Source organism: Cuculus canorus, chromosome 18 (genome assembly GCF_017976375.1).
Source record: "Cuculus canorus isolate bCucCan1 chromosome 18, bCucCan1.pri, whole genome shotgun sequence".
Lineage (NCBI taxonomy): Eukaryota > Metazoa > Chordata > Aves > Cuculiformes > Cuculidae > Cuculus > Cuculus canorus.
Genome location: NC_071418.1, coordinates 6,894,554 through 6,907,730, shown reverse-complemented (window position 1 = coordinate 6,907,730; position 13,177 = coordinate 6,894,554). Strand labels below are relative to the sequence as shown.

Here is a 13,177-nt window from a genome sequence, read left to right as displayed (position 1 = left end):
TAGCACCAACATATGGGTGATCTAGGGAGGGAGAAGAAAGCGATGCCAATTTGGAAGCACCACCCATCCCAAATCTAGTATCGGTGCCACAAACCAAACAGCTCTCTGGGTGTAGGATGGTACTGGGTAGAGGGAGTGGAGAGAAAAGAAAGGCTGCTGTGAGCTGGGGCTCTGGGATGGACCGGAGCGGGTCCCGCTCTGCCCTTGGGAGGGAATAAATCAACACAACTGTGTCCCTTTGAGGGTTTGCCCAACCCTTTATGGGAGCAAGAAGCCGGTGGGCTTGGGGGTGTCTGGGGGGAGGCTGCTGATCCCTGGCTTTCACAAACACTGAATCAGCGGCGTGACGGAGCCCCGCATCCCTCCTCTCCCTATCCTGGCAGAAAGGGACTTGTGGGGTGATTCAGGCCTTTGTTCCCCCTCCTTTGCTCTCTGCCAGTCGGGCCGGGGGCGGCTGCCGGCGCGGGGCTGCCCTGTGGCATCTCTGACTTGCATAAGAGCCTTGCAGGGATGATAAATGTTAAAATCTGCTGCAGGCTATCGCTGACCTAATTTCCAGCATCGCTGTGGATCTTGGCATCTGTTGCTCACAGTCTGGATGCAGATGGGCTGACAGGGAGCTGAAAGTGTGGGAGGGGGTGCATGGGGACCCCCAAGTTGTGATGCCCCGGTACCCCCAGCCCCGGGTGGCGCGGGAACCCGCGCCACCCGGGGCTGGGGGTACCGGGGCATCACAAGGTGGTTTGTGACCTTGCTGCAGCTCCATCCCTTCCTGAGATGAGCCTCTTGTTCCCCGGCTGGGGCAAACAGGATACTTGGGGTCCAGCTCAGCTTCACTCCCTGCAGATTTCTGCTAAGCAGCAAACAAATGCTAATTACACAGCATAATTAGTGAGATGCTGCATCTATTTTTAATCAGCTTTGGAAGAAACAGTCTTCCTTCTGCTCCGTCCTCACCAGCAGCCTTTCCCATGGTGGAGCGGTGCTTAGTCGGGGAGTCTCCGGTGGGAAACCAGTTGCTCTTCCTCTTATAGCACCCTTGGGATGGGGCTGGAATCCTTCTGGGGATCCCCAGGCAGAGGAGCATCCCCCAAAACTCCTTGTTGGAGTCTGAGGCTCCTGCTGAGATCCCAGCCTTTCCGTAAGTTATCAGGGATGAATGGAAAGGATGGAGGAAATCAGCTCAGCTCTGTCAAAGTGGTGTTTAGCAGGAGCTGGGAAAATCGCAGGAGGAGGAGCCTGGGAAAAGGTTGCAAAAATACGCTAAGAAGGAGAGATGATGGGACCAGCCCCGCTTTGCCAGCAGCTCTCTGCCTTCAGAGAGGGTGGGACAGTCTCCCTGCTGCTGGGGGATGCCCAGTGTCAGCCCTGGCTGGGGAAGGGTCTCATTGGAGCACTGCAAGGCGCAAAAAGCCAGCTTTGCTCTGAAACATTCATCAAGAGAGATGCAAAGTGCTGCTTAAAGTGGATACTTATGCCTGTTGCAGCGTAGAGGGGTCCTGGACCTGCAGGTTGTGGCACCGGTGGGGTTGTGACATACATGGATAAAAGTGATTTGTAAGAGGGGGAATGTTTGCAGGACACCCCCGGAGAGCAAAGCTCTACTCTTGCAGCTGGCAGCAAGGGAAGCAGCAGCTCGAAAGATCCAGAATGATCAGCATTCTTCCAAAACCGCTTTAAAAGTAACCCTTGGGGTGGGATGCAGCAGGGCTGGCAGCGAGCTGCTGCCGTGAAGGTGGGCACGGGGTCTGCCTTCCTGCTCATCCCTCTGTAGACCTTTCCTCCTGGTGACCTGAGAGTGCCAATATCATGGGGCAGGGGGCACGGAGTCTTACTTTTCTCCAGCCAACAGGACTGAAGGGTAAATATATCGTTTAACTAAATGAAAGGCTGCGCGGAAACAGGCTGATGGCTGGGAGGTGAACCTGGGTCTCTTTGGGGCACTGGGGTAGAGGTAAGCAGGATTTGGACCACTGGCAATCTGTTGAGCCCTCCTTGAGGATGGGGATGGTCCAGGTTACCTGGTGGGAGCTGTTTCCCTGCGGTCCTGCCAGCGGCTGAGCTGGTCCCCAGTGTGTGCTGCCGGGAGAGCCATCAGGACGGGTCCCCGTGAGCTCAAGCAGCCTGAGGAGCTGTGGAGGAGCCAGGAGAGCTGGCAGTGCCCAGGTGGTGCTGGGGGAAGGTGGCTTCTCCTTAGTGTGGATGCAGCTTTGCCACTTTTCTTCCTGCTCGGCTCCCGCAGCCTCCAGGTGCTGCCAGCACATGGGGGGGAATCCCTGGCATCTGAGCTGCTGGAGATGGTCTGTTTGGCGAGTGGTGCCACTGTGTTTCAATCACGCTATGCAAACAGCCTTCCCTGACCTACTGGCTCTGTCCTCGCCTATTCCACCCCCGCTGGCCACGCGCTCAGAGCTGCCAGGGGCATGGCCGCCTCTCCTCTGCTGCTCCAAATGATTTCCTTCCTGAGCTGTACCGAGCGCTGCAGCTAAACCATTACCATAGGACAACAATGCTGCCCTTTCCTGCTATTTACCTACCAGGCATCTCCCCGGCCCCGTCAGCCGGGCTGTGGAACAGGGACAGCCTGATCCACCTCCCAGTAGGATGAAGGCGATGGGCTCCTGACTGGGATGGTCGCAGAGCTCTCTGTGTGCCGGCACACGGGATGTTGCGATGCTCATGCAGCAGAACCTCCCCATGTGTCCCCCCCCTCACCCTGCCATGGTCTGTGCTTGTCGCTGCCTCATCCAGCATTGCTGGAAGAGGCTCTGCAGGGCCTTGCAAAGGTGCAAAGTGGCAGCACTGGGGCTTTTTTGGTCTGCTTGTGACCTGGTTTACAGGGGATGCTGGCACAGTGAGGTGCGTGGGATTGGAGGGCCGGTGGGGTTTGCCAGGGGGCTGTGCCTTGGCACCAGCTGGTGCACCCCAGGCTGATGTGCCCAAAGCTAAAGTGGGGTCCATGGGCTGGAGATGTGCTGCAGGACCTCTGCAGGGCTCTCTGCCTCTCAACAAGGCTCCTCAACACCTCATAGATTAGAAGAAATCCTGCAGCCACCAAGAGCCTAATTAAACTGCTGAATGTGGGTTATCAAAGGGAGCCTTTTCCATTGACTTGCCTCCTATAAGCCCTGCTGGACCCCTGGGAGCCGGGGAGCAGAGCGAGCTCCTGCTCCTCTTCTCCCTTGCCTCTGCCAACCCAGTTTCCCTGTGAGGAGATTGCAAAGGGGCTGGTGCTCATCAGACACCCGCTGCTCCAGGCTTCTGCTGCTCTTTATTTAACCGTGGCTGAACGGTGTGAAATGGCATTTGCTCTTCCAGTGCCATCTGGGTGAAGGCAGCATCATACTGGGGAAGGGGTGTCCTGTGCCGTCCTGCTGGGGTGGACGATGAGCCGAGGTGTTTGGTGTGATATCCGCACCCGGGTTGTGCCAGCTGTTGGCTACGGCAGCACAGGGATCAGCGGGAGCTCATAGCCAGAGAGTTTGGAGACCTTGGGGAGGTTTTGCATCCTCGCTGAGGTCTGAGCTGCCGTGGCTGTGCCAGGAGCCGTGGCTGGCTCGCTCCAGAGATCTCAGAGCTGCTGTCTTAGGGGAGATTTTTCATGTTACAGATCCATTACTTTTGCTGTAGGAACAATCTCTGGGAGGTTCGGGAAAAAGCTGATGTCTGGCCAGAGGCTTATCTCGCTGTGCAAAACAGATTTTGGTTCCTCCAGCCCTGCAGTGCAGGGAGGACGGGCTGGGGCTGTGCTCTGTGCCTGCACCAGCCAGAGCATCACTGGGTCTGCTTCAGCAGAGCCCTGCCCAGGTCCAGTTGGGTTTCCCAGGTGTAGGAAGGCCTTGAGGAAGCCCCTTTCTCAGCGATGCCCGGAAAGGACACCTGGGCAGTGCCCCAGCCGTATTGCGGCGCTGTGGGGGAATGGTGCTCTGCCAGCAAAGGCTCCTGAGCAGCATTTGAGGGACACTGTCACAGCCGTGACTCATGCCTGTGACCGGAACGGTCTATCGGCCTTGACTTCGTGCCCGGGGTCATGTCCAGCCGCCTGCGGTGACCCAGCTGGTCCCTGCGCTCCTGCAGCCACGGCACAGCTTGGCCAGAGGTACCCACAGCCCTGGGTGCCCTGTGACACCCCTGCCCTGCCCCATCTCCTGCCCCTTCTGCAAGGGGAGACTGATGCTTTCCCTCCCCACAATGGGAAATCCTCCCAGCCCTGCCTGCTGCTCTGAAACGCAGCGTTTGGCTGCCTGCCTCCCTGTGCTCTTCCTCCTCTCGTGCCTTGCCACGCAGCCTGCCAGCGGCTCGCTTGGGGCTGTGTCCCTGGGGGAGCTCAGGGCAGTGTTCGGTAGCCCTCACCGCAGCGGGGAGCCTCTGCGAGCAGCCGCAGCGATGCTCAGCGCCAGCCGAGCTCCTGTCCCTGCACTCAGAGCCTTTACATGCAGGCTGGGCAGGTTGGGGCTGCAGAGCTGCTGCCCGAGTCCCCAGTGCTGCAGGGCTCCCTGGCATTGGGAAGGATGATGCTAATGCTCCAAACTCCATCCAGGAATCATGCTGGGGAGGGCGTGGAAGCTGTAGTCTGTACATCTCCCCCTGCCCATCAGCCCCAATTTTTGTGAAACGAAGACAAAGAGCATTTTCTTTAGGTGTGTGCCAACCTTCTGTGGTTTCCCTGCCACAGCCTTGCCCCTGGCTTGGAGACGAGCTTCCCTCACTGCTCCTGGGGGCTCAGCCAGCCGCACATCAGCTCTCTGCCCCACATCTCATGCATATTTTATCCGGGTCTCCTGGAGCCACGTGCTCCCTGCACGCTGGCGCAGGCCAGGCATACAGCATGACACACTCACTACTAATTAATCTAACTGCATGTTATTAAGTGCCTAGCATGCCTTTGGCACTGCGTAATAATGATGCTCTGGGATGTTTCTGGACCTGAGGCTGCAAACAGCTCTGCTTGCAAGCAGCCATTCCCCTCGGGGCTGTGCGTGCTCCCTGATCCTCCCACGCCGGGCAGGGATGCAGGAGAGGCCATCTCGGGCCATGCTGTCTCTCTAGTTTTCATGGGTGTTCTGCTTTAAAATGCAGCCGTTTTAATTTTTCATCTAGCTTATCACCTCCTCTCACCTCTTGAAAGCTCTTGGTGGAGCCCACCTCTGCCCAAGGAGTGAGGAGAAAAGGATGGGCAACGGGGTGCGAAACGCCTGCGTGCGAGAGTGGTTTCTCTTCCATGTGAGTCGCCACTGAGAAGTCGGCTCAGGGCTGTAAATCCCAGCTGTATCCTGCCCTTAAGAACTCTCCCTCGCCCCCGCCAATATTTGAGCCATCTCCTGAGTCGTGGGGCCTGTCCTCACGCAGCCCAAGATCTCCATCTGCTCCGCCGCTCTAAAAGCCTCCTGGATTTAGTGTGCTCGGCGCGCTGGTGTGGGTAACGCTCTCCCTTATCCCTTGCTGGGGATGCTGGGCTGGCTGTCCCCAGCATCCCTGAGGCAGAGCTGGTGCCACTAAGCAGCTTTTGGCCCAAAGCAGCAGGTTCTGGTTACAGGGCGAGGTGTCAGCATCATTGCGTCTTATTGATGGGCCTGTGCTGCTCATCTTCTCTCGCAGGATCCTCCCTCCCTGTCGTGGGAGCTGGAATTGCTGCAGCAGTGGCAGCACCGGGACATGCAGGTTGCAGGCCTGGAGCTGCTGCTTTGTGCTCAGCTTCCCTGGTCAGGGATGGCTCTGGAGCTGCTCCGTCCCTCTTCTCTGTGCCCAAAAACCTATACGCATGAGGTCAGGTGTAGGAGGTGGTGGCCCAATGTGCATGTGGGGCTGAGTGGCAGGCTAAGGGTCCACTGGCAGCCTTGGGGAAAGCCTGGGAGACGATGACGAGCAGAGAGGCTTGTCACTCTTCTCTTGATGCAGAAGTCTTACCTCCTCCATCTCCAGCCCCCTCAATCGTCACCCACATCCCACCATGCTCTTGCCCGCAGCCTCCCACCTGTTCTGCCCTTGCCATGCTTCCCGCCTTGGGGAGCGAGACAGCTCCGCTTCAATCATTGCAATGTTTTCCAGCTACCAGCAGGAAAAAAAAAAAATGCCTGTCAGTGTATTTTTTTTTTTTCTTTTGTATTGCAGTTTAAATGGTAGTGCAGCACAAGCCTTCAGCGGAGGGTATCGTTTTCCTCTCCTGCGGTAGTGAGTGGGCACTGTAGTTTTATTTTGGCGCCTGGGATGGCTGAGTGGAGCTGAGATGATGGTTGTTGTCCCCACGGGCAGGGCACTGCTCCGTGCTAGGTGGGCTGGCGGTGGCTGAGAACAATACAGGAGCTGCCACCCTTTCCCTGGGTAAAAATAGCATTCCCCTTGCAAAGATGTAGGCTGTTCCCAGTGACACGAAACCAAACAGCGTGTCCTTGGAGCAGCTGGTTTTCAGGGGCAGGGGGGGAAAGGGATGGATTCTGTGTGACCAGAGATGGCTGAGCTCTGCTCCCAGGGCTGGGGAGGAGAGCTGCCCGGGGAAGGAGGTGTGAGCATTGAAGGATTTCTGTCTGGAGCTCTGCAATGTTGATGCTTTTGTAAGGTGATCCAGGTGATGATCTAAGTCTCTTCTGTACCTGGGAGGGATCTGGGTAATCGAGGAGGGGAAAATTTGGTTGCACTGTTCTCTTCTACACCCCTTCTGTGTTCTCTGGCATCGCAGCCCTGCTTTTATTCCTGTGTTTGCTCCCCATCCTGCCCACCTACGAGCCTTGGCTGAGGTTCCCTTGGCAGCCCATCTGTGTCTTCTCTCTAATCACCTGCAAGAGTGACTGATGAGTGGCATGTTACACTCTCAGCCTGTCCTCCAGGGGCTCGGTAAATTGCCCTAAAGCACTTTTGGTGTATCATTTTACCTTTTGCCCCGGGAGAATTCCCGGTGCTGACCATCCCCTTCCAAGGGTACCTGGTGCTTGTAATTCTGCTTCTGGCTGTGGCTGGCGGTGCGGGAAAACATGCCGGGTCCCCAGAATTCAGTCCTGCAGCTTGGCTTGAGACATCCTCCCTCTTTCCCTTACCCTGTACGCTGTTGGTTTTGTTATGGTGGTTTTGGCTTGAGACATCTCAAAAAGGAGCTGAAGTAGTCACAGGAGCAGAACCTCCTTAGGAAAAAAGGCTTTATTGGGGTGGCTGTTCCCTGGCACCTGGATACACAGGAGGTGATGGGTCTGGGATGCCACAGGCTGTAGATGTTGCTTGGGAAGATGCAGCACAAGTGGTTTGTTGGTCCTCACTGGCCCCCAGGAGCTCAGCCTGTGGCCACAAGCACGGCAGCTGTGGGGCTCTGCTGGGTTACACCAGCTGCATCCCTCTGGGCTGTGTCACCGCATCCTTGCTTTTATGGAGGTAGGAAGGGGAGTGTTGGCACCCTTGAAGGCTGGGGGGTGCCCTGGGCAGTGGTACTGAGCCAGACCCACACAGCTCCCATTCCCAGCTGCAGTGGGATGGGGGAGTTCCAGAGGGTGTGTGTGGAGAAGGAATTGTTTCTGGCTGGTTATAAGGACTAAATGATTTTCCCTCTTGCATCTTTGATGCTAAAAGCAATTTATCCGGCAAGACTGTTTCGCCACAGATGCAGAACGAGGGGGAATGTGGAGCAATTACTTAGAACAGCGTAAGCCACCCTGCGTGCGCTGCTCTGTCCCCACGCCTGTGCCCTCCAGCCACACCGCCTATCGAGCCGGGTGCCCAGCCTTTCCCCTCATGCAGATCTGCCCTCTGGAGCAATGCTTTCCAAGAACTGCATTCAGAGCCCAGCCTGGCTCCCCAAAGGAGGAGCAAAACACCCCAAGCTTGGCTGCTGCCAAGAGGGAGGGAGCAGGAGCCACATGATGCTGTCATTGTCCCCATCATCACCAGCCTGGCAGAGGCAGCCAGAGGGAGCTGAGCTTCCAGCCTGCAGTTTGGGGAAGAAAAAAAACAACAAACCAAAACAGTTTGTAGGATGGTGTTGCATAAACGAGGGAAAGATGCAGTCTGATCTCACAGGAGAAAAGAGAGAACCTTGGCAGGTATGGCTGAGGCTCCGAGGCTGCCTGAGGAGGCTCCCGTGGGAATAGGACAGAAATTCCTGCTTTATGCAGGCAAAACCCTTCTCAGGATTAAGATTGGCTCCCAAGCTCTGGCAGCTCAGAGAACTGACACGTTTCAGAGAACCTGCTGTCTTTCTTCACTCTTTATTGTGTAAAAATAAAGTCAACAATTCATGTAATCTTGGCAATAAAATGGAAAAAGCATGAGTATCAGTAGAAACAGTGCATTTTCTGAACTGCTGCTGCGGACTGGATGCTTAGAATATCGTAACCCATTCAAAACCCGAAGGAGACAGAGAGCAGGTCATAGGAAAAATGTACAGCTTTGGTTAGCAAAATAATGACAAATTAAGATACATTTATTCTCTCCCCTACTGTACACTATATACATCGTGTTGACATCACACCCTTTATTTTTGGCAAACCCGACGCACCTGGGACTGGAGGTGAAACCTTTTCGGTGGTCTTGTTCTTCTCAGCAGGTCGTGCTTGTCGCTTTGCTGCTGTGAACAGGTTCTTCGGAGGAACTGAAATTAACTCACGATGGGGTCTTTTTTTTTTTTTTTCTCCTTTTTAAAAAGAGCACAGTTTAAAATCTGCTGCCCTGAGCCACAGTTGGGTAGGAAGGTATCTCGAGCCAGGGTGATGCTGCTCTTCAGCTGGGTGCTGGCTCTCCACAGCGGTGGTGGCTTGGCCAGCTCTGTGCTCCTTGGCCATGGATGGCCTTGGCCTTGCCCGGCTCCCTACGGGCCCCTCCACTTCGCACGTCTTTGCCACATCATTGGGGTTGGTCAGGGAGGCTCTGGAGCCCTGTGTGAATTCTCTGCCTCATCCTCCACTGCCACCTGGGGCAGGGAGTGGGCTAGGGGGGTGATTGCTGCAATCTGTAGTACAAACCAGGAGTTTAGAAAAGGAAACCATACAAAATGCATCTATTATTTCAAAATACGCTTCTTTATCTCTTTTTTTTTCCTGCAGAATCTCAAAGTACTTTTTTTTTTTTTTTTTCCTCAGGGAGCACTGCTTAATTCTATATTTTTATCTTCATAAAAATACCCTTTTTAATTGGTAATAAACTTCTCTTTACAGTAAGAGAAACAACATAGTGTATTATCAAAAGCAGAAAGGCTTCAGACTCTTCAGTGGTAGCTAAACTTCCAGGGGGATGGTAAAGGCTATTTTTCCACCAGCTACGGTGCATAGGAGGCCTCGGGGGGCTGCAGGCGGCGGGGCAGGGGGGGAACGTACCTGAGTGCGGCAGGTCGGGGAGCAGGGCTGGCGGGGGTCCCGCTCTGCTGCCCCACCGCCCACCGCAGCCCGGGGCTATGGCTGTGGTGCTCGGGAGCAGGGCAAGGGAAGAGGGGAGTCCTTTACCTGGGGAGAGGTGTATTCCCTCCCTCCTCAGAGCCCTAGGAAACTGGGGCGAGGGGGGTGTTGCAACCCTTCCCCATCTCCGGGAGCATCACCCTCCCAGGGGGGTCTTCAGGCTGGAGGGAGAAGAGCCAGAAGGGGGGCTTCCAGACCAGGTCCTGCAGCCGTTTAAGGCGCTGGTGCCTGGAGAAAGCGGGGCCACCCCAGCAGGGGAAGGCAGTGGCGAAGCAGGGGGGGTGGCGGGACGGGGCGCAGCCGCGCCAGGCCAAGGCACGCAGGCATTGAAGGACGTTGGCAAGACAGAAACTGGAGGGTCTGGGGGCGGGCATCCCCACTCCTTAGGACGAGAGGGGTGGCTTCGTTCTCAGTTGGTTTTGAGCCAAAAAAAAAAAAAAAAAAAGAAAAAAAAAGAGGAAAAAAAAAAAGGTAAAAAGAACCCGATGAGGAGGTTTCTCTCATTTGTCCATGACCCTAGTTGAGCTGGCGACAGGCCTCAAAAGTCCATTTGGTGGCCCCGCCGTAGATGTCGATGTTGGCCTCAGCCCAGGCGATGACATTGCCGGTGAGCGCACGGGTGCTGCAGGTGGCCAGGCTGTACACCTCCCCAGGGCTCAGCTTCCTGTCCCACATGTTGAAGTGGGCCAGTTCCCCCACGAAGGCCTGTGTGGCATCGAATCCACCGCCCAGTGTGTCCTGTGGAGGAGCCGTTGTCACAAGGGGCATGCAGCTAGTCAGCCCCGTCCCAACCCAAGAGCATCCATCCCCCCAGGTGCACCCAGCAGGGCAGGGACCCCCATGCCCACCAGCCCCCTCGTCCTTTTACCTGCTCCTGGCCCAAGACCAGGACACCCTGGGGCTTGATGGGATGGTAGGGTGCCAAGTTCTCGCCGTTGCCAGTTTGTGTGCCATCCTGGTAGGCTTCCCACACGCCATCCCGTGTGGTCCAGGTGACACAGATGTGGTGCCACTTGCCGTCGTTGATGACAAATGGCAGTTTGGCCACCTGCAAGCAGTGGGTCAGGGTGAGGGTCCCCTATGCTGACCCCAGCCAGATGCCCTCCCCACACCCCACGGCCATACCTTGTCATTGATGAGGATCTCCATGGGGTTGTTGCCCCACTCAATCAACACCAGCTCATTAGCCTGCCCGGGCACAGCGTAAGAAAAGGGGGTGCCCATGCCAGGGGAGGCGCTGGACTTGATCCACATGCAGACGCTGAAGGCGTACATCTCTGGCAGGCTCTTCTTCACCTTGGCGTACATGTAGTTGGTGCGCAGCGGGAAGGTGAGCTGGAACCTGTCCGGGGGCCGGTTGTCCTTCTGGCCTGTGGGGGCAGAGGCGCAGTGGGCTCCAGTCAGAACCCCACTCTGCCTTGCTTTGGGGGTTCACCCCCCTCCCTACCCCATTATATAATGGGCCTTGAGACGGCAGCAAGCAGCAAATCCCTCCGGCACTGCACAGCTCCCTAATCCCCCAGACAGGACAGTGCCCAGAGCATCCCTGGCTCCTACTGCAGAGCTTGTGGGCTAAAAGCTGGGGGAAAGGACCACTCCAAGGATGGGAAACAGGAGGGGCTCAGCAGAGCCGCCTGCAGGCACCGGGACAGAGCAGCTCAGCATCCCACCCGGCTCAGCATCCCGTTTGGTCCCAAAGAAGTGGGCTCAAGCAGTGGGGGGCTCTGGGATCGTGGCACAGGGCTCAGCTCAGGTATCCTGCAGGCAGCAGGGCTGGGGAGCAACCACTACCTTTCTCCAGGTCGCTGATGCGCTGGTGCAGTGACGTGAGGGTGCTCTCGATCTTGCCGCGCTCCTCGGACTCGTTCTTGGGGTTGAACTTCCCCTCTTCTAAGCTGTTCACCCGGGACAGCACCTGCTTCTCCAGGTCGTCGATTTTGTTCTGCAGGATGTCCTTCAGGTTGTTGGTCTGGCTGGAGGAGTTCATCCTGCTGAATTGCTGCAAAGGGTCAGCAGAACAAAGGGCTGTCACTGCAGCGCCCGGGCGAGCTCTGTGCCCCGCTCCGGGCAGCGGCTCCCGGTTCCCCAGCTATCCCGGTTCTCCCGGCTCTGCTCCGAGCAGCGGCTCCCGGTTCCCCAGCTATCCCGGTTCTCCCGGCGCTGCTCGGGGCAGCGGCTCCCGGTTTCCCTGGTTCTCTGGGAAGAGGCTCCCGGTTCTCTCAGCTCCGCTCCGGGCAGCGGCTCTCGGTTCTCCCGGTGCCGCTCCGGGCAGCGGCTCCCGGTTCCCCCGGTTCCCCCGGCTCCCCGTTCTCTGGGCTCCGCGGCTCCCGGTTCTCCCGGCTACCCCGGCTCCGCTCCGGGCTCAGCGGCTCCCGGCTATCCCGGCTCCGCGGCTCCTGGTTTCCCCAGTTCTCCTGGCTATCCCGGTGCCGCTCTGCGCTCAGCGGCTCCCGGTTCTCCGGGCTCCCTGTTCTCCGGGCTCAGCCGTTCCCGGTTCTCCCGGCTCCCTGTTCTCCGGGCTCAGCCGTTCCCGGTTCTCCCGGCTCCCGGTTCTCCGGGCTCAGCCGTTCCCGGTTCTCCCGGCTCCCGGTTCTCCGGGCTCAGCCGTTCCCGGTTCTCCCGGCTCCCGGTTCTCCGGGCTCAGCCGTTCCCGGTTCTCCCGGCTCCCGGTTCTCCGGGCTCAGCCGTTCCCGGTTCTCCGGGCTCCCTGTTCTCCCGGCTCCGCGGTTCCCGGTTCTCCCGGCTCCCTGTTCTCCCGGCTCCGCGGTTCCCGGTTCTCCCGGCTCCCTGTTCTCCCTGTTCTCCCGGCTCCGCGGTTCCCGGTTCTCCGGGCTCCCTGTTCTCCCGGTTCTCCGGGCTCGCCCTGCCCCGCGGCGGGGCCGCAGCGCGTACCTCCAGGTTCTCCAGCCTGGTTTTGAGGGACTGCAGCGTCTGCCCCAGCTGGCTGAGGGTCTCCGCGGCCGGAGCCCGGGACAGGTCGCCCATGGTGTTCTTGGCGAAGGCGCCTTTCCTGCCCGCCCCGCCGCCCTTGGAGTCGCCGGGCTCCAGCACGCTCTGGCTCTCGCAGCGCCCCAGCTTGGCCGTCAGCTCGCGGATGGTGTCCTTCTGGTTCATGATGGTCTCCTTCTGCTGCAGCACCGTCTCCCGCAGCTGCAGCACCGTGCTCCGCAGCTCCTCGGCGGAGCCGCCGCCCGGCGCCGAGGCGGCGCACATGTCCCCGTCGAGCGGTACCGAGGTGCAGACGAAGCGCGTCTGCCCGAAGCCCGGTCCCTGCCCGCGGCCGCGCAGGCAGAGCAGCGCCAGCAGCAGCGCCGGCAGGACGAGCCGCGGCCCCGCGGCCATCGCTGCGCTGCCGGGCTGGGGCCGCCCAGAGCCCCGCTCTTATAGCGCCCGGGCGGGGCCGGAGGGAGGCACCGAGCCCGGGATCCCGGCCGGGGGGGCGGGGGCGGCGGGGAGAGGGGGAGAGAGGGCGTGAGAGAGAGAGAGAGGGAGAGAGAGTGTGTGACAGAGAGTGTGTGAGAGAGAGTGAGCGTGGGGGGAGAGCGAGTGTGTGAGAGAGACTGAGATTGTGTGTGTGTGTAAGAGAGAGAGTGTGTGAGAGAGAGAGAGAGTGTGTGTGAGAGTGAGAGCGATTGAGTGTGTGTGAGAGACTGTGAGTGTGTGAGAGAGAGTGAGCGTGGGGGGAGAGTGAGTGTGCGAGAGAGACTGAGAGTGTGTGTGTGAGAGAGTGTGTGTGAGTGTGCGTGAGAGAGAGAGTGAGCGTGGAGGGAGATTGAGTGTGTGTGTGAGAGAGAGAGTGAGAGCAA

General features: G+C 58.2%; 1 protein-coding gene across 1 annotated transcript; it reads right to left on the bottom strand.

Annotated features, from left to right (window-relative positions):
• Positions 1 to 8,144: 8,144 nt before the first annotated feature.
• Positions 8,145 to 12,737, bottom strand: NPTX1 (neuronal pentraxin 1). The gene is made up of 5 exons (XM_054083651.1): positions 12,264 to 12,737; positions 11,163 to 11,370; positions 10,497 to 10,741; positions 10,240 to 10,419; positions 8,145 to 10,109 (listed from the first exon to the last, which is right to left on the bottom strand). Exons 1-5 carry the CDS (start codon positions 12,711 to 12,713, stop codon positions 9,888 to 9,890), a joined length of 1,305 nt encoding a protein of 434 aa, XP_053939626.1. The 5' UTR covers positions 12,714 to 12,737; the 3' UTR covers positions 8,145 to 9,887.
• Positions 12,738 to 13,177: the final 440 nt, after the last annotated feature.

Coding starts and splice junctions, on each gene's coding strand:
- NPTX1 (XM_054083651.1), bottom strand. CDS start 12,713: ATGGCCGCGGGGCCGCGGCTCGTCCTGCCGGCGCTGCTGCTGGCGCTG. Junction 10,742..11,162: donor CATCAGCGACCTGGAGAAAG/GTAGTGGTTGCT, acceptor CTGCCCCCACAG/GCCAGAAGGACAACCGGCCC. Junction 10,420..10,496: donor AGATCCTCATCAATGACAAG/GTATGGCCGTGG, acceptor CACTGCTTGCAG/GTGGCCAAACTGCCATTTGT.